The sequence below is a fragment of the Sporothrix schenckii genome (assembly GCF_000961545.1).
Source record: "Sporothrix schenckii 1099-18 chromosome Unknown Cont44, whole genome shotgun sequence".
Lineage (NCBI taxonomy): Eukaryota > Fungi > Ascomycota > Sordariomycetes > Ophiostomatales > Ophiostomataceae > Sporothrix > Sporothrix schenckii.
The window spans coordinates 5,660,616-5,684,542 of NW_015971145.1; the positions used below are offsets into that span (position 1 = coordinate 5,660,616).

General features: G+C 54.0%; 6 protein-coding genes and 1 non-coding gene across 7 annotated transcripts; 3 read left to right on the forward strand and 4 right to left on the reverse strand.

Annotated features, from left to right (window-relative positions):
* Nucleotides 1-1,366: 1,366 nt before the first annotated feature.
* Nucleotides 1,367-2,893, forward strand: SPSK_09140 (NDT80 protein; the record flags this gene model as incomplete). Its single annotated transcript, XM_016735719.1, has 1 exon — nucleotides 1,367-2,893. The coding sequence occupies one exon, from the start codon at nucleotides 1,367-1,369 to the stop codon at nucleotides 2,891-2,893; it is 1,527 nt and encodes a 508-aa protein (XP_016588506.1).
* Nucleotides 2,894-4,124: 1,231 nt separating this feature from the next.
* SPSK_11262 lies at nucleotides 4,125-4,213 on the reverse strand. The gene has a single exon. It is a non-coding gene; the product is annotated as a tRNA-Gln (tRNA).
* Nucleotides 4,214-4,782: 569 nt separating this feature from the next.
* SPSK_08285 (DNA topoisomerase II) lies at nucleotides 4,783-10,164 on the reverse strand (the record flags this gene model as incomplete). The annotated part of the gene is made up of 3 exons (XM_016734889.1): nucleotides 4,783-9,234; nucleotides 9,375-10,025; nucleotides 10,090-10,164. 3 exons carry the CDS (start codon nucleotides 10,162-10,164, stop codon nucleotides 4,783-4,785), a joined length of 5,178 nt encoding a protein of 1,725 aa, XP_016588507.1.
* Nucleotides 10,165-16,912: 6,748 nt separating this feature from the next.
* Nucleotides 16,913-17,589, forward strand: SPSK_09812 (uncharacterized protein; the record flags this gene model as incomplete). The annotated part of the gene is made up of 2 exons (XM_016736382.1): nucleotides 16,913-17,351; nucleotides 17,423-17,589. 2 exons carry the CDS (start codon nucleotides 16,913-16,915, stop codon nucleotides 17,587-17,589), a joined length of 606 nt encoding a protein of 201 aa, XP_016588508.1.
* Nucleotides 17,590-17,666: 77 nt separating this feature from the next.
* SPSK_09156 (uncharacterized protein) lies at nucleotides 17,667-19,170 on the forward strand (the record flags this gene model as incomplete). The annotated part of the gene is made up of 2 exons (XM_016735735.1): nucleotides 17,667-17,736; nucleotides 17,804-19,170. The coding sequence occupies 2 exons, from the start codon at nucleotides 17,667-17,669 to the stop codon at nucleotides 19,168-19,170; spliced, it is 1,437 nt and encodes a 478-aa protein (XP_016588509.1).
* Nucleotides 19,171-19,595: 425 nt separating this feature from the next.
* On the reverse strand, nucleotides 19,596-20,978 carry SPSK_09246 (TPR repeat protein; the record flags this gene model as incomplete). The annotated part of the gene is made up of 1 exon (XM_016735822.1): nucleotides 19,596-20,978. The coding sequence occupies one exon, from the start codon at nucleotides 20,976-20,978 to the stop codon at nucleotides 19,596-19,598; it is 1,383 nt and encodes a 460-aa protein (XP_016588510.1).
* A 572-nt stretch (nucleotides 20,979-21,550) lies between these two features.
* SPSK_08926 (MFS transporter) lies at nucleotides 21,551-23,357 on the reverse strand (the record flags this gene model as incomplete). Its single annotated transcript, XM_016735511.1, has 3 exons — nucleotides 21,551-22,788; nucleotides 22,861-23,226; nucleotides 23,288-23,357. 3 exons carry the CDS (start codon nucleotides 23,355-23,357, stop codon nucleotides 21,551-21,553), a joined length of 1,674 nt encoding a protein of 557 aa, XP_016588511.1.
* Nucleotides 23,358-23,927: the final 570 nt, after the last annotated feature.

The following is a 23,927-nucleotide window of genomic DNA, read 5'->3' on the forward strand; positions in this document are numbered from 1 at the left end:
TCAGGGCTGGACTACCTCGAGATACCAGCCCAGGCTGATATCCGGTAAGCTTGCTTTTTCGGTCTTAAGTTTTGGCCCCCAAGGCCATTGCCACCTGCACACCTGCTTTCACCTACTAGCGCGGTTTTGACCGTTTGATCTTGTTTTCCCTATTTACTGTTAACGAACATGTTGTCAAATCTCGGGCTCGATACCTTTTTATTCTCCGAAATTTGTTTCACTTGTTCCACACACATCATATCCTTGCCTTTTTGTACTTGCTGTGCTGCACCCCCAGTACCTACATACCCCTGAGATATTTCCGTTCTGTTTTCCTGTCGGTTTTTCACGCCATGCACCCGTCATTTCTTCTCTTGTCTTCTAGAAGGAAGCACAGCAACGATGTGCTGCTGGGTGGACTGGAAAAAGGAAAGAAGAGGATATGCAAGGAATGAAAGGAAGAGCCCCTCACCTCCCCCTTACCAGCAAAGCATACATAATACCTTTTTTTCTCGTTGATTTTTTCTCTTCCGGAATTTGTTTCTTTCGTTTTTTCCCTTACCGCATCTTGATCTATCGCGCTCTCTTCTCTGCCCTTTCCACCTCTTCCTCGCACCCCTACGAAAGCACCCGTGCGTCACGGCAGTGGCTGCATGTTCAACCAGTCCTGTCTGGGTTTTACCTCTGTGGACTGCGCGTTTGCCCGACTCATGCGGTACACCTACAGTCTGTGTGAACAGCAGTTCGCTCGAATGCATTACCTCCACCGGCTGTGTATCACAGCGCCCGTTGTCTGTCTCACAAAGAAACTCGGTCGCACTCTCGGAATTGTTGTGCGGCGTAGACAAATGCGCACAGCGTTAGCGACGCTTGCGAGGACCTGTCTACTCGTCTGTTTTGTTTCTCTCGGATTTCCTTTCACTTTCCCCACTCCTGGCGTTCTAGTTATATCTTGTTTTTGTAGGACAGGCCCTTCATTCATATCTCTTCTACTGACGAGGCACCAACCGTCTAGATACAGTCAAGAGTCCAATACTTCCACACTGAACCTCGACAGCTCGACGCAGTCGACGGGAGTCATAAGTCTATATTCCCCCAGCCAGCCGTCGGTTTTCAGCCAGGCCACCACGTACCAGGGCGACAACAACGGCTCCTTTTACCCACCGTCTGCTTCGCCGCATATCTTTTCGAGTCTAGACGTCCGCACACGGCTTGGCACCGCGTGAGTTCTGCCGTTACCTTTCCTAAGGCCCTGCTCACCTGACTTTTATTTCCTTTATCTTCACTTATATTCCCTCCGCCTCATGCTACTCTTTGCCCCTGCTTCAATCAGCACTTCTCTATGTTGTTCTAGTGGCTTCGTTTCTATTTAGCCACGAGTTTGACCATGTCACTGACACTGCGTGATACCAGAAACAACAATCCATCGTCTGGTTTGGGACATGCCCACCGAGCACAATTGCCACATCCAGCTGCCCAGATTTCCACACGGGACCTGTACTCGACTGCGACACCGTCCTTTAGACGGGCTACAGACCACTCCACTCGGTCGCCCTCGTTCCCGGGAAGTCACCGTCACCATCCCCTCTCGCCAACGCCCAGCCCCAATCAGACCTATACGGCACCATACAAGATGGATACCGGTACCTTTGGGGGCAAGCCTCAAATCCCACCGCTGATGGAAACGACGTCGTTTGGCAGCCTTCAGTATGTGGATGGTCCTGGAGCCGGTCAACCCGTCAAGCTGGAGATCAACGGTACCATTGACAAAGGGTTTTTCCTGGCCGACAAAGAGTGGACATGCTACCGGCGCAACTACTTCTCTTGCATATGTTCATTTGCCGTTTCGCCACATTACCCGGCGTCGGGCTTGGCATTTTTGCAGACCGACGGCACAAGAAACATAATTCACGGGTTTTCCATAAGCATCTCAGCCGTCGTGTCCGACAATGACAACCATGTCATTGAGTTGGTCCAGCACACCCCAAAGAGAGACAAGGGGCCCACTGCGCGCCCTGAGAAGGTGCATCTCCTCCCGAAGCCGCCCCAGCCAGCACATCACAACATGGGTATGTACAGCGCAGACGGTGGTATGTCCGTGGGTGGCCGGTACGATCATAGCTATGGCCCGCCACAAGCCGGACACCCGACAGAGCACACGTTTGAGCGGATCCAGTTCAAGCAAGCAACAGCCAACAATGGGAAGCGCCGTGCCGCGCAGCAGTACTACCACCTCCTTGTCGAACTTTGGGCGGAGGTAGGCGCACCAGGAAGTAGTGAGTGGCGTACCGTCAAGATTGCACACCGCAAGTCAGCCAAAATGATTGTACGAGGTCGGTCACCGGGCCACTATCAGGCCGAACGGCGCGGCAGTACCAGTAGCGGCCCTGGCGGTTCTGCTGGTAGCCTGGGCTACGGTGGCTCGCAGGTGATGGGATCCGACTTTGGCTCGACCGGGTCGACTCTTCTTCCCGCAGCCTACGGCAGCTCGTACGACCCGCGGTCTGGTCACTACGGTGGTGCATCACGGCACCATCAGCAGCAGTCACAGCACGACGTCGATATTGACCATCCAGTCATGACGGCCGACGAGGTGAAAAGCATCGCGGAGCCGAAGGAATACCAGTACTTCCCGACGCCCATCTGCGATAGTACGCACGACGCGCGGCACCCGGTGGATCTGTTCTCTCACTCGCATCAGCGAGGCGACCACGAGACAGCGCTCCCTCACTTGAGCACGAGTGCGATGGATGCAACAAGGGCAAAGAACGACGGTTCTCACCATGGACATAATACGTTCTACCCGGGCGAGAACTTTTACCCAAACCGCTGCGGCCGTTACGAAGGCAAATCGAGCTCCAACGGCTATTACCCGTCTCTAGCTGCACCAACATCCAGCGTTACCATGTCATGAAAAACCAACTGAAAGTGGTCACAGCACGAACAGCATGCCACGACTTGATTTTTTTTGGGCCTCCACCAACAGACCGGTTTTGTTCGGCTTGGGATTATGTCAGCGCTTCCGTAATGTTTTTATAATGTGTAACGACTCTGTTTAGATGATATCTGTGACGAATGAGGGGAGGGGAACAAAAAAGAGCATACAAGACGAAAACAGGACGGAAAGGTGAATTTGTGAGGCAGAGTCACGGATACAACACTGCAATCCGAACAACTCGATCTGTCACACTGCATTGCATCACCCTACCAGTCCGAAGGACATCGACAACGACAACAAAAGCAAAGGGCATTTGTTTTTGAGGTGCTATCTTGGATGGACGATAGTGCAAGGAGGGAACAATCTGGAACCAAAAACTGCTGGCATATTTGGAAGGATACGAAGAAAGAGAAGCGAAGCGGGGCGCAGGAAATTTTATCTGATTTTGGGGGTGCACTCGGGAAAACATTGGCATTGTACGCAACTGAATACCCGCGCGCTCACTTCTTTTGTCTTGGCCTTTTAGCATCTCATTTGGATTTTTGAATTTTTGTTTTCTCGCTTTTCATCATTGTCGTATCTCCCTGTCGAATTTGATTTGATTTTCTTTTTCGCATCCGATTTTGTCCCGTGGTGACGATGGCGACTGGTGGCTGTTGGGTCTGGCCTGTCCAAAATCAAACCCAAAAAAGCCTAGTTCACACATGGTTCAATATTGGGCATGTATGTTGTATTTTTTTTGTTTTGTCTCCTTGCTTCCCGCCCTCGTTGCTCAGCCTTGTCGGGGTCAAGCCCCTGCAAGAGCAAAACGATAAATTCTGGACAGGGGCCAACAAAATCTACTGGCCACCCTTCAACGGATCAATTTATTTTGTGGTCTCACTTTTGGCGGGCCTTATCACACCGCAACTTTGCTTTTCTCGGCCAAAGCAGAGAGTACTTGTCACTCATTGCGGCAGAGACATTGATGAGAAATGGGCATCGTGCAGGGGTGGTGCTGGGGGGGTCGGTAGGTGGCCTGAATGGAGAGCCATAAAGAGAAAACTTTAAAAAAAAAAAAAAAAAAAAGAAAGAGAGAAAGAGAAGAGAAGAAAAGAAAAGAAAAGAAAAGAAAAGAAAAGAAAAGAAAAGAAAAGAAAAGAAAAGAAAAGAAAAGAAAAGAAAAGAAAGACAAAAAGACAAAAAAAGACAAAAAAGGCAAAAATCAAGGTCCTACCCGGAATCGAACCGGGGCTACTGGAAGGTGTTCTGCGACGAGATCAGAATCCAATGTCCTAACCGCTAGACTATAGGACCCATTGTGTTGGGCTTTGCCCGTTGTGTTGTGGTGCCGGCGCTGCAAACAGGCTTACAAAGGCAACAGTGCAGCCAGCGATCGCATATGGCCTGTGACATTTTCTGACCATTCCAATGCTACGTTTTGCTTTCGTTCTGCGTCAATACAACATACTTGCGAGATATATGCGATTTGGGAGAGAGAAACAGACAAAATAAACACCGAATGCCGGGCCGCTACCCACTCAAGGGAGTCGCTTCACGGCCTTGTATAGCATTGCAAAAGTCAAGTGCAATATTGTGTTGGTAGCAACGCATAAACGCGGCTGCAGTTTGTACAAGTTGATAGCCACAAATCAAAAAGAGCACATCAGTCCAGAGCAAACAGTGTCCCATTTCAAAGCCCATTCCCACCAATGGCCGAAACCGAAAAATACAAGCATATATATCGCGCCGTAAAATACAACTGAAGAAAAATGTGTGCGAAAGAAGAGAAACAAAAGCAGTGCAGAATAAGGCAGAAAGGCGCAAAACATGCATCAAGACACCTGCAACACTTGCAAAGGGAAAACAGAAAGACTACGCCCCGTCTAATCGAAATCCATTGCAAACTCGTCGTCCTCGTCCTTCACGTCGTCCTCGTCGTCGTCATCGTCCACATACACTGGCTTCTTCTTGGTGGCTGTGGCCGCCCGTGCCGAGCGCTTAGGGGCAGCCTTTGTGGCTGCCTTGGCGGCCGGTTTGGCTGCTGGTTTGGCAGCCGTTGATGCCTTGGACGCGGCGGCCTTGCCCGCAGGCTTGCGCGGGGCAGGGGCCGCCTCCATATCGTCCATGCTGTCGTCGCTGTCAAACAGAGCCGCTCTCGCTTGCGCCTTCTTGGTGGCGTACGCCTTGGCCGCCGGCGACAGCTGCGTCGAGGCCGATGCGCTCTTGGTCTTGGGCTCCTCCTTGGCCTTGGCCTTGGCGCCGCCGCCGCCGCCAGGACGGCCGCGGCCTTTCTTGGCGAGCGTCGATCCTGTGCTCAGCGCAGTCGCGTTGCTCGGCCGCGCATCGTCGTCGTCATCGTCGTCTTCCGACTTGATGTCGTCGTCGCCCTTGGTGGACTTGCGCGGCGACGACAGGGCAAGGGCCTCGTAGTTGGTATCGTCGTGGCTGTCAAAGTCAAACGACTTGGTCGACGGCTTGGCGCGGACGGTCTTGGGCAGCACCGAGGAACCGCTACCACTGCTGTCGCCCTGGCTCGTCTCCGGCCGCGACATGGCAAACAGGCTCAGCCGGCCATTGGCCGATGAGCCGGACGTCTTTGCCTCGGAACCGCCGATGCCCTTGACCATGGACCCGACATCGCCAAGCATCTCGTCGTCGTTGTCGTCCTCGTCCATGTCGGATTCCGAGTCGAGCGTCCACGTCTTGGCCTTGGTCGCCGCCGCCCGTTTGGTGCGGCCGCCAGCAACCGCACTCGCAATGGTCGGGATCACCTCGTCCATTTCGTCGTCGTCGCTCAGGTCGACGACGCGGTCAGCAGCTGCAATGGGGGCGGCTGCTGTCTTGGACTTCTTGGGCTTGGCCAGGGCAGCAAAGTCGTCGTCGGAGAAATCGTCCTCGGCGCCGTCGGCACCCAGCTTCTGGCTGGCGGGCTTGGTCTTGGGCTTCGCCGAGAACATCTCCGCAAACCGCTCGGACGTCTTCTCCACTGGCTTGGCCGCATTGAGCGCCTTCATCGCGGCCGACACCTTGGGCGCACGTGCAGGCTTCTTCTCCACGTAGTCGTCCTCGTCCTTGACCTTGCGGCCACGGCCACCGCCAGCACCAATCTTCTTGGACGCACGGCGGCCCATGCGGCGGATGCTGGTCTGGACATCGCTGTCAAGCAACAGCTGGTTCTCCCACTCCTTGATGAACTCGTCGAGATCCGCGCACCACAAATCCTTCTCGCTCTTCGAGTTGAGTTCGTCATACTGCTCCTTCTTGCCATCAATCTGCTTCTTGAGCCGCTCCAGACGCTCCTGCGTGAACGACCAAATGGCCATCGAGAGCAGGTAGTCATAGTCGCGAGCAGAACCACCATCCTCGTCCTCTTCCTCTTCCTCGACATTGTCTTCGTCGTCCTTGGACTTGGCCCCCTTGGCGTCCCCGTTGTCCTTGGGGAAGGCCTCGTACTTGCGCTCGCGCAGCTCCTGCACGATGACGGCCTTCTTCTTCTTCGACACAACCAGCTTGCCCTCCATAATCTCCGAGATGAAGCGGTATTGGTTGCGGATCTTCCGATACTCCATGTGGTAAACGCGCAGCCAATGCTCCTTGCGCTGCGTGTAGACACCAAAGCGGTAGTTGTAGTACTCCTCCATGATGTCCTCGACCTTCTCGTAGCGGCGGATCTTGCCCTCGGTGTCGAACGCGACCAAGTTCGTCGTACCGATGGTCTTGGAGAGCTTGAAGCGCTCGATGAGGCCCTCGTCGAGCGCGCTCCGAATGTGCTTGTCGTCCATCTGGATGATAAAGTGCACATTGCGGTGGTCGTTGAATTCCTTGTAGTCCTTGATCCAGGAAGGCGACTTTTCAGCGCGGATGACCTCTTCCAGTCGGGCCTTGAAGTCGTCAGTCCAGACGCGGACGGGCAACTCCGTCACATTGATCTCGTTGGGGTGCTTGTCGTCCTGGAAGACGATGCCGTTGAAGCGGAACCGGCCGGGTTGGGTCGGGTCCTGCTCAGGTGTACCCTTCCAGCCGCGGAACCAGGGAACCATGGGCTCAAAAGGCGCCTCTTCGCCGTCCACATTACCAAGGCGGCCCATGCGGCGCTTCAGATTGTTGACAATGTCCACGGGGTTGTAATTGGGAATCTGCGTGCTCCAGCCAGTACCAATGCCGTCGGCACCGTTGATGAGAACCATGGGCACAATCGGCGCGTAGTTCTTGGGCTCAATGATGCTGCCCTCATCCACGTTGTTCTCCAGGACAGGTTCATCCATCGGGCTAAAGACACGGCGGGCAAAGGGAGACAGGCGCGTGAAAATGTAACGAGCGCTGGCAGCATCAGAGCCGCCAGAAAGACGAGAACCAAAGTTACCACTGGGCTCGAGACAGTTGACATTGTTGGAGCCGACAAAGTTTTGCGCCAGGCCGACAATCGTCTGATGCAGCGACTGGTCGCCGTGGTGGTACGAGGCCAGCTTGGAGACCGTGCCAGCGAGCTCAAACACCTTCTGGTCCTTGACGTAGTTCTTCTTGAAACAGGTGTAGATGACCTTGCGCTGGCCAGGCTTGAAGCCGTCGAGGACAGACGGGATGGAACGCATGTTGTCCGCCATGCTGAAGAGAATGAGCTCTTTGTTCACGAAATCAGTGTACGTGATGCTCTTCGTGGACTGGTCCAAGAACGTGCCAGGCACAAAGTTGCCAAGCCACTCCTTCCGCGCATCCGCCTTCTTCTTGGAGAAGGCAAGGTCGAAAAGCTGCGCCTCGTCACTCTGCATCACCTTGAAGTCCTTCAGATGGGCGTCGAGGTTGGTAAAGTACACCTGGGCATCCTCGTTGGAACTGGAACCCAGACCCTTGAGGTACTTGTGGTCCCACCGCTTCACTTCCGCCGCATGGTTCTCCTTCCACTCGTCGTACTCGGGGATCGTGTAGAAGGCCTTGGTCTTCGTGGGCTTTTTGGGGTTGGGGCCTTGCCAAATTTTGACAACGGGCGTGATGAACTCCTGGAAGAAATCCGGAATCAGGAGCAAGGACGGAAACTGAACTTGCAAGAAGTTGATGAGCAAGCCCTTGATATGACTACCGTCGTGGTCCTGATCGGCCATGATCATGAGGTGACCATAGCGGAGACCCTTGGTGTCGGTATAGACCTGCTTGTGCTTCAGACCAAGGAACTGCTTGATGTTCTGAATTTCCTTGTTCTTGGTGATCTGGTCGATTGACGCATCGCGCACGTTGAGCAGCTTACCGCGGAGCGGGAACACACCGATGCGGTCGGGATCGAGAACGGCACGACCAGCAACGGCTAAACCACGCGCAGAGTCACCCTCTGTGAGAATGAGCGTGCACTCGTGGCCGTGCTTTGTGCCTGCCAAGTTGGCGTCAACAAGCTTGTCGTTGCTTATACGAGAGCGCTTGTTGCCATCGCTCTTGGACATCATCTTGTCGGCCTTGCGCTCGGCAAAGTGAATGATGTTGTTGATGGCGTCCGAGTTGCGGATCTTCTTCAAAAAGGCGTCGGAGAGGACACATTTGCTGCCAAAGGCGCTGACTTTCGTAGTCATCTGCTCCTTCGTTTGCGAGTTGAAGGCCGGGTTGTCGATAAAGCAGTTGACAAAAATGAAGATGTGGTTGCGGATGTGGCTCAGCTTGAGAGAGTGGCCCTTCTTCTTCTTGTTGAGGTCCGTCAGCAGAGCAGTGCAAATCTGGTCGGCAATGTAGTTGACGTGTGTGCCACCAGACGTCGTGGCAATGGAGTTGACAAAGGACACCTGCTGGAAGGTGCCGTCGGACACGGTGAAACCGATTTGCCAACGCCTGTGCAGCTTCGTGTCCTCGAACTGAACGGTGGCGGTATCGGGCAGCACCTCACCCGTCACTTCTTCGTCGCGCTCCTTGGCAATGGCCTTGGCGTACAGGTCACAGTACTTCTTGAAGCCGACCTTGAGGTGCTCGCCGTTGAGGTACACCTTGACACCGTCCACGACACCAGCCATGTCGTAGACGCGGCGGTAGATGAGGGCCTCCAGGTCATCGTCGATGCCGTCAGGCATGTTGAAGCGCTTGTAGTCGGGCGTGAAGGTCACGCGCACAAAGTCGGAGGTCTTGTTCGACGTGATCTTCGCCTTGTCCATGACAGACATGTTGTTGTGCCATGACTGCTTGTAGCGCTTGCCGTTGGTCGAGTCCTGGCACTCGATTGTGAAATCGGTGGAGAAGACGTTACATAGCTTGGCACCGTAACCGTTTCTGCCACCAACGGTCTTCTTCTCGTTGTCGTCGTAGTTCGAGCCCGTCAGGAGGTGGCCGAACAGCAGCTCGGGAATGTACACCTTCTCCTTCTGTAGACAGGGGAAATAGGGCGATTAGCGACTGTACATTGTGCCCCGATGGTCTCTGATCTCTGATCTCTGATCTCTGATCTCTGATCTCTGATCTCTGATCTCTGATCTCTGATCTATGATGTGTGCGCAAAACATACCTGGTGCATTTCAACAGCAATACCTTTGCCGTTGTTCTCGACGCTGATCTCGCCCGACTCGCGGCTAACAGTGACCTTGAGCATGGTCATGCCAGGATCGCGCTGCTTGTTGTCGGCAGCGTTGACGAGAATCTCGTCAAAGATCTTGTACAGGCCGGGGACGAAAGAGACGTTGCGTTTCTCCATCTGGGTCGTCTCTTTGTTGAAAACCCACATGGGCTGCTCGAGATGCTCGACGGAGCCAATGTAGGTATCGGGACGCTTGATAATGTGTTCGAGCTGTGTAAGTTTCTGGTACATCTCCGACGCAGTCTTGTTGGACGTGGGCTGCGACGGTGCGGGCGCATCGTCGGCGCCGTCAAAGTGGCTAACGCTGTCGTTGGCAATCTCCGCGAGCGGCTTGCCGGCCGACTTGGGCTTTTTTGCGGGAGGCTTCTTCTGTTTGCTGGCACTGGGCGGGGTCTGCGACAGGTTGCCAACGCTGCCGGAGCCGAAATCACCGTCGCTGGCATTGTCCTCGTCGTCGCTCGTGGGTTTCGCTCTCTTCTTTGACGCGGCCGGCTTCCCCGCCAGCTTTGCCAGTGCGGCCTTTGTGGGTTTCTTTGGTGCTGCCTTTGTCGCAGCGGCTTTCTTTGCGGGCGCCTTTGCCTTCTGTGAGCAAATGTCAGTATGGCCCACGTGCACGTGCAGTCCAGGGGATCGGAGTGACACCTACCGGCGCCGGCGAGTAGTCTTCCGAGTCGTTGTCCATGTCAAACGCCGGGTCGCTCATATCGTCGTCGAAATCCATCTTGGCGATGAACAGAGGAGCGGTCTGACGGGGGAAAGCGAATGGATGCGCCCCGGGAGCGCGGTTGGGTGTCGAAGACCGGCTGTGAAATTCGCACGTCGTTCGCGGCTCAAAGAGGGGCAGTGGCCGCGGGGAGTGCTGAGACAGGACGTCAATGCAATACGTCGAAGGAAACAGGGCACGCAAGGATCTGGTCCTGTGAACCTGGCGGACCGGCGATGTCGAGAGCGTGGTGGGTGCCGCTGTTGTCGAGGGCGTCGAAGGCGTCGGGAGTGTCGAAAGTATCGAGAGTATCGAGGGATGGTGTGAGAAGTGTCGCCGTTGCAGATTTGGGACGACTGGGAATGAGCGGCCGGGGACGGTGAAAAAGAGGGGCTCACATAAAGCAAGTGCGACCCTCTGGCTTGCTGTTTTGTTTTTGTTTTGATATTCCAATTTGGGAAGCCACGGCCGTAATGTAAACAAAGTAGGAAGGCCCCTGGTCGCCATGCTACCTTTTCTGTGTTTTGCCCCTAACAAGCCCTGTTTGGTTCATTTTCGCCGAGGTGTTTCGGCCAAAACGCGTCAGCGACACGACTTAGTCATCAAAGCATTCTTTGCCTGGTCAGTTTAGGAGTGTCACGTGCCGTTGTCGTTTTGCATGAACCTTCCCCTGAATGCCAATTCAGCTCAGCCACAACAACAAGCCACAACTGCCACCACAACAGCCGAAACAACAACAAACGGCTCTGCCTCACGTCGTCGGCAAGCAATGGGATATGGGAGGGAGGAGAGGGGTGAAGCAGGGTAGACAGCAGGCACCGCCCGGACATGGCTACACAAGAGGATAGCCTCCTCGCACTGCATGAACACAAACACGACCACGACCACAAACACGAGCATCTTCTCATGCGGCATGCCCCCCTCCCTTGTCGAGCACGACGAGACGGGGATGGGGAGGATGGCAGGTGCAAAAGCAAGAGCATGAGCAAGAAGGGGACTGACAGATTGCGACGGACCAGCCTGCCGAAGGCACAGCTGCCATTCCGACACCAAAGAGGCGCGAGAGCGGTCAAGTTGCGTGCAATGATGAAAGAAGACGACACACCTGTGTCATGCCATATCTTGTCTTGACCTGAGGCCGGTGTCGGCAGTCTCATCTATCCCTTCTCGTGCCATTGCTTAAAGGGGATAGACACTATTCTCGTGGCCCGTCTCGTCGCCTGTTCTCCGTTTGTCCGCTTGCTCCTCGTCATATTTTTTTCGATTTTGCTGAGGTCCCTGAACACGCGTTGTCAGTCACTCCTGTCCGACTCTCCCGCTCACGAAGCACGCAGTTGCATAGACATTGCTCTTGCGCTTCTTGTGATCCCTCGTTATTCGCTTATCGGGTGTGGTACAGACAGGTCTACCCGCCGACGTTTGCCACATCATCCCGTATTCGGAGGCTCGGTAGCTGTCCCATGTTGATTACACAGTTTAAAGCCCCTGGGCAATAAACAAACAGGGAAGAAACTCTCGTATGGATTGTTTGCTTTTTATTTTATTTTTTTGAAATTGTGTTCCTCAAACCCCTTGTGAAAGACTTTTAGCAACGAACGACGCGACAAGAGCTCGACGCAAAGCGCTGCCGTCGTCATTAAGCCTTGACCAGAGCTGCCACCTGCCAGATGCCATTGTTACCAATCCAGTCGCCGCGAAAGAGCCGGCGAATTGTGATACAGTGCACGGCAGAAGGAGTACAAGCTCTTGATCGATCCGGCAGACAGTCGCATCTTGCACACACCTGCTCATCCTGTAGCTTAATTCTGGTCGCCGGGATCTCTTTGCCTAGCCAGAAATGGAAGACGCTATAATACACGACATCATCGGTCCCGGCGGTATCTCCCTCCAACCCATTCCTTTGTCTAATTGCTTTGCGGGTTTGTTTTTTTGTTTTTTTTTTTCGAGAAGAAAATAGTCAATATGCCCAATTCCTACAGCTGCCTTGCCGTGGTGGACAGCATGAATTCTGCTTTAGCGAGAGCCAGGCACCAACAAAAGAGGTGATTAAACAACATGAACACTGCAACAAAAACCATACGAGTCTAAAAAACAGTTTATTTGTCGACGACGTTTGGCCTTCGCCACAGGCATCTAAGGCTATATTCAAAGTAACGTAACTCTTCGCTTTTGCTCGCATTACTTGATGCAACAAGCCCGCTACCTTGGATAACCTTTGTTAATCTGTCGAATTCCCGTTTTCACCTCCCTTATTCCCTATCCCGTTACCTGTACAATTACTGGTCAAGTCACACAGATGGTTTTGAATCAAGACTCCTCGACCTTTGTGGCACTGGCTTGCTGGAAGAATCCACGCCGGGTCATGGACCAACCCCCTTCCCCCCTTCTCCATATTTTAGTGGCCATTCTTCCATCTTCTTGAAGCACAAGGCCGCTGTAGCGATTATTACACAAACGGTACAAAAACTTTTCAACTGAAACACTGCCCGTTGAGAATACGAACAAAGTTGCTTTGAAACCAGATTATCTCTTTAAGTTTTTTAAGTAGTTTTTTTTTTGTTGTTTTCTTCGTCTCTCCCCGCCTGGTACCATAGTCCCTCTCTCGCCTTAACCTTCATTTGTCTTTTTTGTGCTCCCTAACTCAGACGAGACAAGGAGATAAGGAGACAAAAAGGTTAAAATGAGAGACCGTTTTAGTATTATGCTTGTTGCTATTTTGTTACCTTGGCGCCATCTACGGCGAGGCTTATTCTCTGGTCTTGGTGCCATGCTGTGATACAGCTAACGCATGAGATAATAAAAGTGGAAACTGGAAACACGCTCTCCATGAACCAGCAGATCGGCTACAATTTTCGTCCTGAGGAGAACATACTCTGGATGATTTTGTGCCATCCGAATAAATTAATGTTGAAAATACGCTGAGAGAGTAAGAAGGGCACGTTTGTTCCAAATACACACAGTCAAGGGTACCGGCGAGGATGAAAAAGTAGGACATCAAGTACGCGCCACAACAGACGCGGATGCAATATAGCAAGTCAACGGCCAAGGGGTCAGAGGGATGTAGCGTCAGTGCGCATCCTTTTTATTTCTATCTCTTTGACTTCCGTCCTTCCGCCGTTGCACGCACAAAAAAAAGAGGGAAAGAAAACGAAAAGGCAAAGGCGAAGAATTTTACTCGTACAACAGATCCGATCTCTACAATCTATGTCAGGAGCACACCTGCAAATGTAGAGGTGAAAAGTGAAATCAGAGCCAAATCCTTGCAAATCCAGCAACTCCAAACATATCGACCGTAGCTTGCCTTGTTCATGACTGAGAGCTGAAAATTTCCTATTTTACTTCTACTTTGCAGGTATACACACAAAAGGTAGATAGTTACTTCCATTTAAAAAAACAATACTCTGGAAAATAGATGATCTTGGACAAGGCGGCGAGCTGGGCCGTCGTGCTCACCGACTTCTGATACTGTTTTCTCAAGCTCACTGGCCCGTAGACTACTTTATTCTGGCGGTGTTCGAACGTCTCTTTCATGCATCATTCTTAATTAACGAGTAGCTGCAGATGCCACGTGTGTCGAGTCAAGCGAGCAGGCCGTCAGTTTGTCTCTTTTGCCCTAGGCTGGACGACCGGTCTCGTATTTGATTGATTGATTTTTCGCCTCTGGTTTGCCCTTTCATTTTGTTGGCCGTCCTTTGTTCTACAAGGACTTTGCCGGTACGTATGGGAACACGTCGGTCCACGGATGGACGGCTGGCAAAGGCAGGCAGGAAGGAAACGAGGGGAGAGGGAGGAGACGATGGCAGGGAGAGACAAGGGCTCGAAAAGAAAGAAGAAAAAAAAAGATGAGACATCCAGATATGAATTCCACGGTTAGCCACCAGTTCATGATGTGTCGGCGCTGCAGGTAACCGTGCCACTCGTCTCGTGCCTGAGAGAGGGTGAAAGGAGGTACTGAATTTTTCCAAGGTTGCAGTTGTTCGATTCTTGCATTTGAACTTTCGATCCCTTCTGTTTTGGCAAGCTGCGAACTCACCTCTTCACCTTCACAAAGGCGGTGACCCGCAACTACCCGCCATCTCATCTGTCATTTTCACCTCGCCTCTTGGCCAGCCACAAACTCACATCTCTCGGCCAGACCGTGGATTCAAATAGAAGTCATGGCGAGGAAATGGTAAATGGCCAGTGACGTGGGGCTCCGGCATGGGCGACGGCGCTGTCTACCTGCCTATCCCCATCGACAATATTGGACTATTGGAAAGAGGCGGGCCGGGGGCGAAGGGTCTTCTTTGTGGTTGCTCACTTGTCTGATATCATATTTTGGTATTTTGTATTTTGTATTTCGTTTTCTGAGCCCTTCCGCCTGTCATTGATTTTTTTTCGTCATATTTGTGTCGTCTGTCCCGCCCTGCCTAGACTGGTTTCACGGTGTTGCCGACTCTTCGCTAACTTGCGTCTTCTCAGGCTCCAGTGATGCTCACATTCTTGTCCAGTGTACCGCCGTTTGTGCCCTTGTGTTTTGATTTCGCCGTGATTCGCTCCCATTTGGGAAGGGTGATGTGCACCTCTTCATCTCCTGGTCTCCCCATCTGCCTCGTAGCCAGTCCCTGTGTATCCCAAGGTCCATCTCTGAACCCGCCGCTAATATTCCGATGCATACTGCCTTGTCACTGGCAAAGTTATTGGCAGTAGGAGGCAAACCAACCGTGGCAATATCATGCTGGTTAGCGTATGCACAAGCAAAACAGGCCAGCGGACTGTTTATTTGGCTTCTCTTTTGGTTTCCATGCAGCCAGCCTTTCTTCTCTGGAGCCCAATATGCGGCATGCGAGTCCTGGAGGCCAACAGACAAAGGGCCCGGCCCAGTCGATTCTCACTTCTTCTTTCTGCTCTCTCGTTTCTCTTCTTTTCCACTCCTCGTTGTATCCGTTTGTTGCAGCTGTTCGGTCCACGAGGGTAGCTAAGACCATGTCTTGTTTCTTGTTGTTATTATCCATTTCCCGCCATTCTCGTTGTTCCTCTTTCCCTTCAACCCCAACAGTGCCCGTCTTTGATCCGGTTCGACAAGATTGTCGACGGCTCTCTCGGCCTCTTTCTCGCCTCTGTCTCCCTTTTCCAACGAAAAATCGACTCTGTCACTTTTGTGGGCAGCAAGAATTAAAGTGTCGCCAACCGCTCGTTTTTCCTCGCTTCGTCGCCCGTTCCGTGGTCGTGTTCGATCACTTGTCATTTTATAGCTTGCTCCGTTTCTCAAGCTGCCTAACCCTCTCCAAGAAAGCCCGCCCAACACCCCAGTCTCCGACAATTTCGGCGGTGATCGATATGTGCAGGGAGACGGCCGCCAATTTACAGCAAAAAGACTGCACAAGGGTCCAAGAGTCGCCGTTGATTCGCACGTCTTCCAAGTATTTTCTAGAAAGGAGGCCCGACTCCAGTTGATCATGAGACATCGTAAACAAAGAAAGGAGAGGCGGCAAGGGCCAAGCACCCAAGCACCCAGGACAGAACCCACTCCACAATGCAGGCCATTGCCTCTACATGCTGCTGTCCTTGGTCCGTCTGTTGCTCAAGCACGCACACCGACAATAAAAATGAGGTTCAGGTGGCCCAACGCCTGTAGAACATGATTTTGGGGCAAATCGAGGCGGCATCTGCAAGGGCTGTCTCTGACGAGATGGGAACCCCGTCATGGGCGCGCGAGCGAGAGAGACAGACGAGAAAGGATGGCCAGATCGGTGCCTGACACCTGCAAGGCGGAAAATAAGGTGAGCAAGATGAAGGTACCGTAGACGCACAGGTGTAGAGAAACCAGGACATGGCGGCGAAGACAGCAGGAGAGACGATCCGGCAAGGTGTAGGTCAACGTGGGCCGGAGTTCGGGCACAGACGTTTTGTTTCACACATGGATACATCCGAGAATAGAAGGAAAGACGGACTCTCAACATTGAAGGGGAAGTTGCAACAACAAAAAAAGGAAATTGTTAAAAGTGGAAGGGGCAGCTGGAAAGTAGGGAACTTGAGGCAAGAGCCACCAGGCGGTACCTTCCACACCTTTGAATATTGGGGGTGGAAGGTGAAGCCTCACCCACAGCGGACAGGCCGTTCTTGCCCGCTTGGTACGAGCGTACTGTCTGTCATGAAGCACACCCGCCCTGACCTCTGGTCGTTGCTTCCTGCTGTTCTGCTGTTTCTCTCCACCGCTCCTACCCAGTATGGCTTTGTATGCGTGCGACCATAGCCATATAAGCCTTCGCCCCCCTCGCTCTCTTCCAGCTGCCTCTTTTCTCTCCCCTTCTCATAGCCATTTTCACACTGTCACCGGCCACCTTTTCACTCCTTGTGCTCATTGTGCTCATTCTACCCTATCCCGTTTCTTTCTCCCAGTCTCGTCGCGGTTGTCTGGTCGAGCACAACATCACCCTTGGTCACTGGGAACCCCAGCTTGCACCGGTGAGCCACCCCCTGGCGCTGTCATTCACCTGAGCGCCAAACAAACAAGAGACGGTCAATACAGGCACGTCAAAGGCCGTCTTACAAGACGGCACTCTGGTGCTCACCACTTTCACCTATATCACATTGTCGCACTCCTCCCCTCTCCTTTGTCTTCTATCAGTTTCTCTACCGCTTCGCATTCGCTCAGTTGTTCTTTTCTTCGCGTTTTCATTTCTCCCCTCGTCTTCTCCCGCCTCTCTCGTTCGGGTCCATTTAACTCGGCCTCCTTGTCTTGTCACGTTGGGCTGCCGTCATTTTCAAACGAGAGGCTCAAAATATGTCCGTGTCAACCCTCTTGCACCCAAAGGGACCATCTGAGCAGGTCACAACATCTCCATCCCAGGGTCATCCCGGCCAGACATTTGGATCTCCATCGAGCGTCTCATCTCCATCGTCCTCCTTCGCATCAACGCCGATGGCTACGATGATGGAATCACCGGCCACGGCGTACAGCGACAACCTGTACCAGGTGGCCAGCCGGAGCCATATGGTCAGCGGGTCGTCCCAAGGCCCGTTTGTCGAATTCGCTCGAGCGCATCCCAAAGGCGCCGTCCGTTTCCGCCCGTTCGAGCACGGCCTCAATGCCACTGCGAGACGGAGTATCGAGGAGTTCCAAATTTATCCATTCGAAAGCATCGAGGAGTTTTGTCGACACATCCCGTATGCCAGCGGCAAGAAAGACTTCTTTGAAAAGACAGGCCGAGAAAGCTTCGAAGGTAAGAGACCCTTGCATTGCTGAACGTCTCGACCCATGCTACTTGTTGTCCAAGTCATGCTCACCGATCAGTCTTCCAATATGTCTTCAAGGTCCCAGGCGATGACAAAGAGTACCACGTCATGTGGGACTACAACGTCGGCCTCGTTCGCATGACCCCGTTCTTCAAGTGCTGCAAGTACAGCAAGGTACGTGACAACAGCGTCGGTGTGGAGCATGAGCACCCAAAGATGAGATGAATCAATTCCCATCGGACGGTGAACGGGCCGCGGCCGAACTACTAACACGATAAAAATATCAGACGACGCCGGCAAAAATGCTCAACCTAAACCCGGGGCTCCGCGAAATCACGTACAGCATCACCGGGGGTTCAATCATGGCCCAAGGTACGTCTCGTCTTCTTTCATGGTGTTGGTGACAGTCATGCCCACATACTCACAAGCGAAATAAAAGGCTACTGGATGCCTTACTCCTGCGCGAGAGCAGTCTGTGCTACATTCTGCTATCACATCGCCGGGGCCCTCATTCCGATATTCGGACCAGACTTCCCGTCTGATTGCTTGCCTCCCCAGTCGTCCGATTTTGCACGCATGGTCATCGACCCAATTCTTGTTGCAGAGGCAGCTCGAGAGACGGAGCTCATGCGACAGGACGTTATTCGGGCGATAGAAGATGGGGCCACGACGTCATCTTTCCATCAGAGTCGGATCCGACAGCCGCATGGCGGCTCGCAAGGCACATACCAGCAGCCAGATATCCATTCCCGTCCTTCAAGTATGCATCGCCGAATCCTACCACCGCCCGAATCTCTGTACGTCCGCCACATCGCCGACGCGCTCGAGGACGGAAGGCCACAACTGGCTCCAATCAACTACTCGGCGCCGCAACATGATGACCTTCTCCTCCCATCGCCTGTAGAGCACGGGAGACTGCCTCCCCTAACTCGAATGCCTGTTCCCTCTTCAGTCACATTGCCAAATCTCTTCCGCCGTGACGCGCATACACGGAATCGACATGGCCACGTGAGAAACAGCCACAACTACACTACAGACCACACTCACCAGCGAGAGCACCAATCGCTGCCCTCTTTGAGAACGGGTTATGAGTGCGACATCCCCAACTCAACTGAAGAGCTTTCCAGACACACTCAGCCAAGGCGGCCACATTTGGACTCACCGCCGTCGCCCCGTCTAATTTCATCAGACCAGCAGGTACGCTGGAGACCGAAAGTGGAGGAAACGCAATCGTCGGTGCCGCGGGTCGGCAGTGCCCTTCAAGCGACTCTTTCGAATCCTGGCTTCGAGCATCGAAGGGGTGTCGCCGACAATGGACACCAAGATGGCCACTTTGCACCATCGTACTGCTACCCATCTCCACCACGCAGACAACACGCTCATCTACGCCATTCCAGCGAGGACGAGAAGAAACCACACTCGGGACCTGTGCATGTTGTTGTCAAGGACGAAGTGAAGTACGCGACGGCCCTAGAGACAGACAAGAAACCAATAGGGCCAGCCGACAACCAAGGGCACGATGTGCATTACCATCCCCTACAGAAAACGCCAACTAAGCGCCGCAAAGCCAAGGTCAGTGGTGGTGTGGCGGGGCCATCGTCGTCATCTTCGTCCTGGAATGCCACCGATGTGGATGCGGCCGAAGTGCTCGTCAACTTCAGTGTTAAGATGCAGGCACCTGACACCTTCAATGACGGCCGCCGTCCAGACACAAAGAAGCCCAAAAACGACCCACGACTCATCGCAAGCATAGCATCGCTCCTGTGTGACGATGAAGTTCCATGCAACAAGCGGCGCAAGTCCTAGTCGGTGAACAGGAAAGGGCAGAGAGAGGAAGGCACGTGTGATGGGATCCATGGAGTCTGGTGATAGGAAAGGCAAAGACTGTTCGGTTGAATTAATTTGGCCATTTATCTCGAAAAGTTTCGAGCTCCACTGAGTCCGTCACAGCGGTCTTTTTGTATATCGTCATTGTGAATTTTTTTTATTTAATATGCGATTTCTTGTCTACTTTGTTTTCCTATTTTACGTTTTCTGTTCATTCTCGATTTATTCTCGGTGAGGATGAGGATTGGATGGTCGGTGGACGGAGCCGAGAGGCGTGAGGCATTGTTCTTGGTTTTTTACTTGGTATTGTTCATTGACATTTAATTGATTTATTACTTATTCTTTTGGTATATTTGTCGTTTTTTAAAGGTAATTTGGTATCAATGATAATTCAAAGTCCTCCCTCACTTTTCGGTCTGCTCCCCTCGTTCTGCAGCCTTCTTCTCTTTGAATTCACGCACCCACGACTCGGCCTGCTCCCTGGGCACGACAAAGACGCGAACAACCTCGTCAACAACTTCCACGCTCGCCTGCGCCAGGATCTTGCCCAGCGCCATCTTCTTGCCGACCTTGACCAGGCTGCCGGCGATGGTCTCCATATAGCAGTCAACGCCCGCCGGTGCCGCATAGTCCTTGGCCGTCGTGTCCCACGGCACCGGCAGGATGTACGCCAGGTGGTCGCCGAGGCTCTCCGTCTCGTTGAAGGCCTTGATAAAGTCGGACTGCAGCTTCAGCGGGTACAGGAGCACCGTCGGGTAGCTTACCGTGCTCTTGGACACGTCGAGGTCGTACGTGCCGTCGTCCTCGGGCTCCAGCCGCACCGCGGCATCCTCCATCTCGGGCGGCTGCGCCGTTGTGCGCGTGCGCACACCACGCAGGCGCAGCACCGCCCGCAGGCGCTGTTTCTTGCGCGTCTCACGCGCCACGCGCTCGTCCTCGCGGCGCTTGCGGGCCGCCACCATCTCGGCGCGCGCGGCAATGTCCTTGCTGAGGCGCAGCAGCGACGCGTTCTGGGGGTCGACGGCCAGGCCGCCCGCACAGGCCTCGTCGGCCTCGTCGGTCTTGTCGAGGGCCAGCAGCGCCTTGGCACTGCGGAACCAGGCCTTGGTGTTGGCCGAGTTGAGGCGCAGCGCGCAGCCGCAGTCGAGCGTGCACGACCGGTAGTTGCGCAGCTCCAGCTGGCAGGCGGCGCGGTTGCCGTACAGCTGGGCCAGCAGGGCGTGCTGCTGGGCGACCTGGTCCGGCGTGTCCGGGTCGTCGGGCAGCTTTCCGTCCTCGTCGGCCTCCAGCTTGGGCGCCTCGCCGCGGGCACGGCGCTTGTCTTCGGCAGCGAGGAGGGCAATGCCCTTGCCGTAGAACTCGCGGGCGTCGGCCCACTTGGACTCACGGAAGCACTCGTTGCCGCGCTCCTTGAAATCGCCGGCGTTCTCAAAGGGCGTGCCCTCGTAGGCAAGCGCCTGCAGCGCGGCGATGTCGTCGTTGTCCTCAAGGTCGGTCATGAAGAGGGGCGACTTGTTGAGCTCGGCGAGAATCTCGTCCGCCGTCTTGCCACTTGTGAGTGCCCTGGCCGGTGGCAGCTCCGGGCCCGCGACGGTTGGTTCTGATGCCGCATCTTGTGCCGGCCGTGATGTGGAAGCAGCTGGTGCTGGTGCTGGTGCTGTCGATGGTGCCGGCGCTGGCTGTGCCTCTGCCTTTTTCACCTTGCCGTCGTTGTCAGTTGCTGGGCTGGTCTCTCCCAGCTTCAACTTCTCGGCCACCTCATCTGAAATTTCTTTCAGCTGCACCATACTGGATACTTGTGGTAAGTTGCTTCTGTCAATTTATGAAAAAAGTATGTGTTATATGGGCGAGTTGCTGTTGATGAATTTTCTGACTGATATCGGCGTTTGTCTCTAGCCCAGTTGTGACCTCACAGTGGGTGACAGCCTTGATGAGTAAGCTAAGTTTGGCCATTTTAGTGGTCTTGACACGACAGCCTCGCCTGAAAATTCAATGCTAACGACCAAGTAAATTGAACGACATCCTATCCAGCTATGTATTCCGCCAAAACCAACCCAAAAATAAAACAAACGCAAAACTTTTCTGTAAAAGTGCACCATTACGCTCGCAACCGCAGAAAACCTTAAGACAAAATCCCAGACAAAAAAATCCTTTGCCCAGAAAGACAGAGCGCCATGCTCGAAAGCTCAAGAAAAAACCAACTCCGAATCATCAATGAACGCCAAGCCAGAAACGCGGTGTCCAACGAACACGCTCGCTGAATGAACAAACAAATAAAACAGAAACGACCAGTAGTAAACACCGGACGGGAGCGATAAAGCACAGAGGCATTAGGAGGGAGGGTCTCTGACAAGAGCGCTCAGACAACTCTGCCATCGCCTTCGGAGGACTGGGCAGTCGACGTGTGCAGGGCGGCCGGCGGCGTGCGGTCGAGCGAGAAGCACTGCAGCGCACCGACCAGCGCGACAAGTGCAGCACCGTACCACGCCAGGGCGGTGCAGTCGATGCGGCTGCCGACCGTGTACAGGTAACCCGCAATGGGCGGGGCGACCATGCGGCAGGCGGCGCCGGCGCTGGCGGCCATGCCGTTGACTTTGCCGAGCACCGAGGGCGAAGGCGTGGCCTCCTTGACGAGGATGAGCAGCAGCGGGTAGACCAGGATGGCAAAGAGGTTGCGCAGGGCCATGCAGGCGTAGATGGCCGGGTACAGCCACGCGGCCGGCACGTACAGTAGCCAGGGGACGACGACATAGGCGAGCGGATGCAGGATGGTGACCAGCATAAACAGGCGGCCGACACCGAACCAGGATGCAGCGAGCGGGAAGACGACGGCCTGGACAAAAAGGGCAATGACGCCGTTGATGGCCATGATCATGCCGACGGCGCGCAGGGAAAGCCCGAGTCCGCCCGGGGAGTACAGGGGGTTGAAGGAAAAGGAGCCACGGGTGCTGTCCCCACTTGGAAACGGAACAACACGGTCGTCCTCAAAGAAGATGGGCAGCGTGGAGTCGTAGGCCATGCTGTGGTACGAAAAGATGGCAAGCGCCAGCACGACAGCCAGGATGCGACGCGAGAAGATGTTGACAGAGGTAGCGCGATTTGTGGTGTTTGGTTTGTTGCCAGCAGCGAAACTGGCCGTGGGCTGGCGGGTGCTGGTGGTTGCGGTCGCGGGGTCGGAGGTGGACGTCCCCTCCTCGCGGTCACGGTCGCGGTTGAACGTTCCATACGTCTCGGCACGCAGGTCGACGGCGGGTCGCTTCAACGCGTCCGATGTCTCCAGCAGCGGCGTCTCGTCCGAGACGTACGTGCTGCACTGTTGCTGGCTGTCGTCAAAGTCGAGGGCGGTTTTGGATGCGACCACAGGCGGCTGCAGGTCCGGATGCGTTTCTTCGAGGAGAACGTAGCCCATCAAGATGCTAATGAGTAGCAGGAGCGCGCAAAGCAGGTTGGGCAACAAATAAGGGAAACGGTCAAACAGGCTCCCACGGGGGAACAGCTCGGGGAAGGACGCGTGCGGGTCGGCAAACGTGCCGCCAAGGGCAGGGCCGATGATGGTGCCGATGCTCCAGACGAAGGGCATAATGGAGTATGCGCGGGCTGCAAGACGTTAGTTGGACAAATTCGCAAATGGGACACACAAAATGTACGGGGGAAGGGGGAGGGACTCACGCTCATGTTCGGGCTTCTTGACCAGCTCGCCGACCATGGTCTGGATGACGCCAATGTTGCCGTTCAGCAAACCGCCCATAACACGGCCCAGCAACGCCACCCAGATGTTGCGGGCCATGCCGACGACGATCATGCTCAGCATGGTGCCGATGCAGCCGACCAGCAGCACGGGTTTGCGGCCGATGCGGTCGGACAGGCCGCCCCAGTACATGCCCATGACAGCCTCGGCGAGCGAGAAGGAAGAGATGAGGATGCCGGCGTAGAAGGAGGCATCGCTCTCGTCGCCGATCTGGAAGTGCTTGACAAGGGCCCAGGCGTAGGGGAAGATGGACGTGAGCGCAATGGGCTCGGCCAGGCGGACAATGGCTGTGACGAGGTTAGCTTATGGTGTGTGGTGGTCGTGGCGTTGTCGCGGGTTGGTTCTTACCTAGAATAAATAGCTGAAAGGCAGGAAACGCATCCGGGTCGCGACTTAATCGTTGTTGGAATAGGCCCATGGCTCTTCGTCTCGTCTCGTCGTTTTGTCTTGCGGCTGTCTGGTCTATATCGTACGAGGAGATATAGAACAGTTGACGACGGGGCTGCCCTTTGCTCTGTAGGTAAGTATTTTCTGTTTCACAGAAGTCTGCGTTGTCTCTTTTGAATCTTTTTTTCTTTTTGTTTCTCGCGTTACAAAATAATGTACGAAGACAAACAGTTTAGTTTCACTTGGAACAGGCACAAGAAGACAATAAAGATATATTTTTACAGGAAAAGAAAAGTAAAGAAAAGGGAAAAAGGAGGGTAGAGAGAACAGAAAAGGAGGGGGCAGGTTGCTTCTGTATTTATCTTGTCTTGCCACAAGGAAAATATAAGAAAAGTGTAGACGGGGGGTCAGGAGGGCCGATGGAAAAATGAAAGGAAACGAAAAGAAAGGTGGGTGACGGACGGCGGACGACAGACGGTGGTCGGTTGGCGGTTGTCGGCGTCTCCTTCAAAACAATCAATTTCAGGCTTATCTAGCTCATGAGCTAACTCTGTGCACTCGAAAGGAGGGGCAGGGGGGAGGTCTTTGGCTGCAATAATCT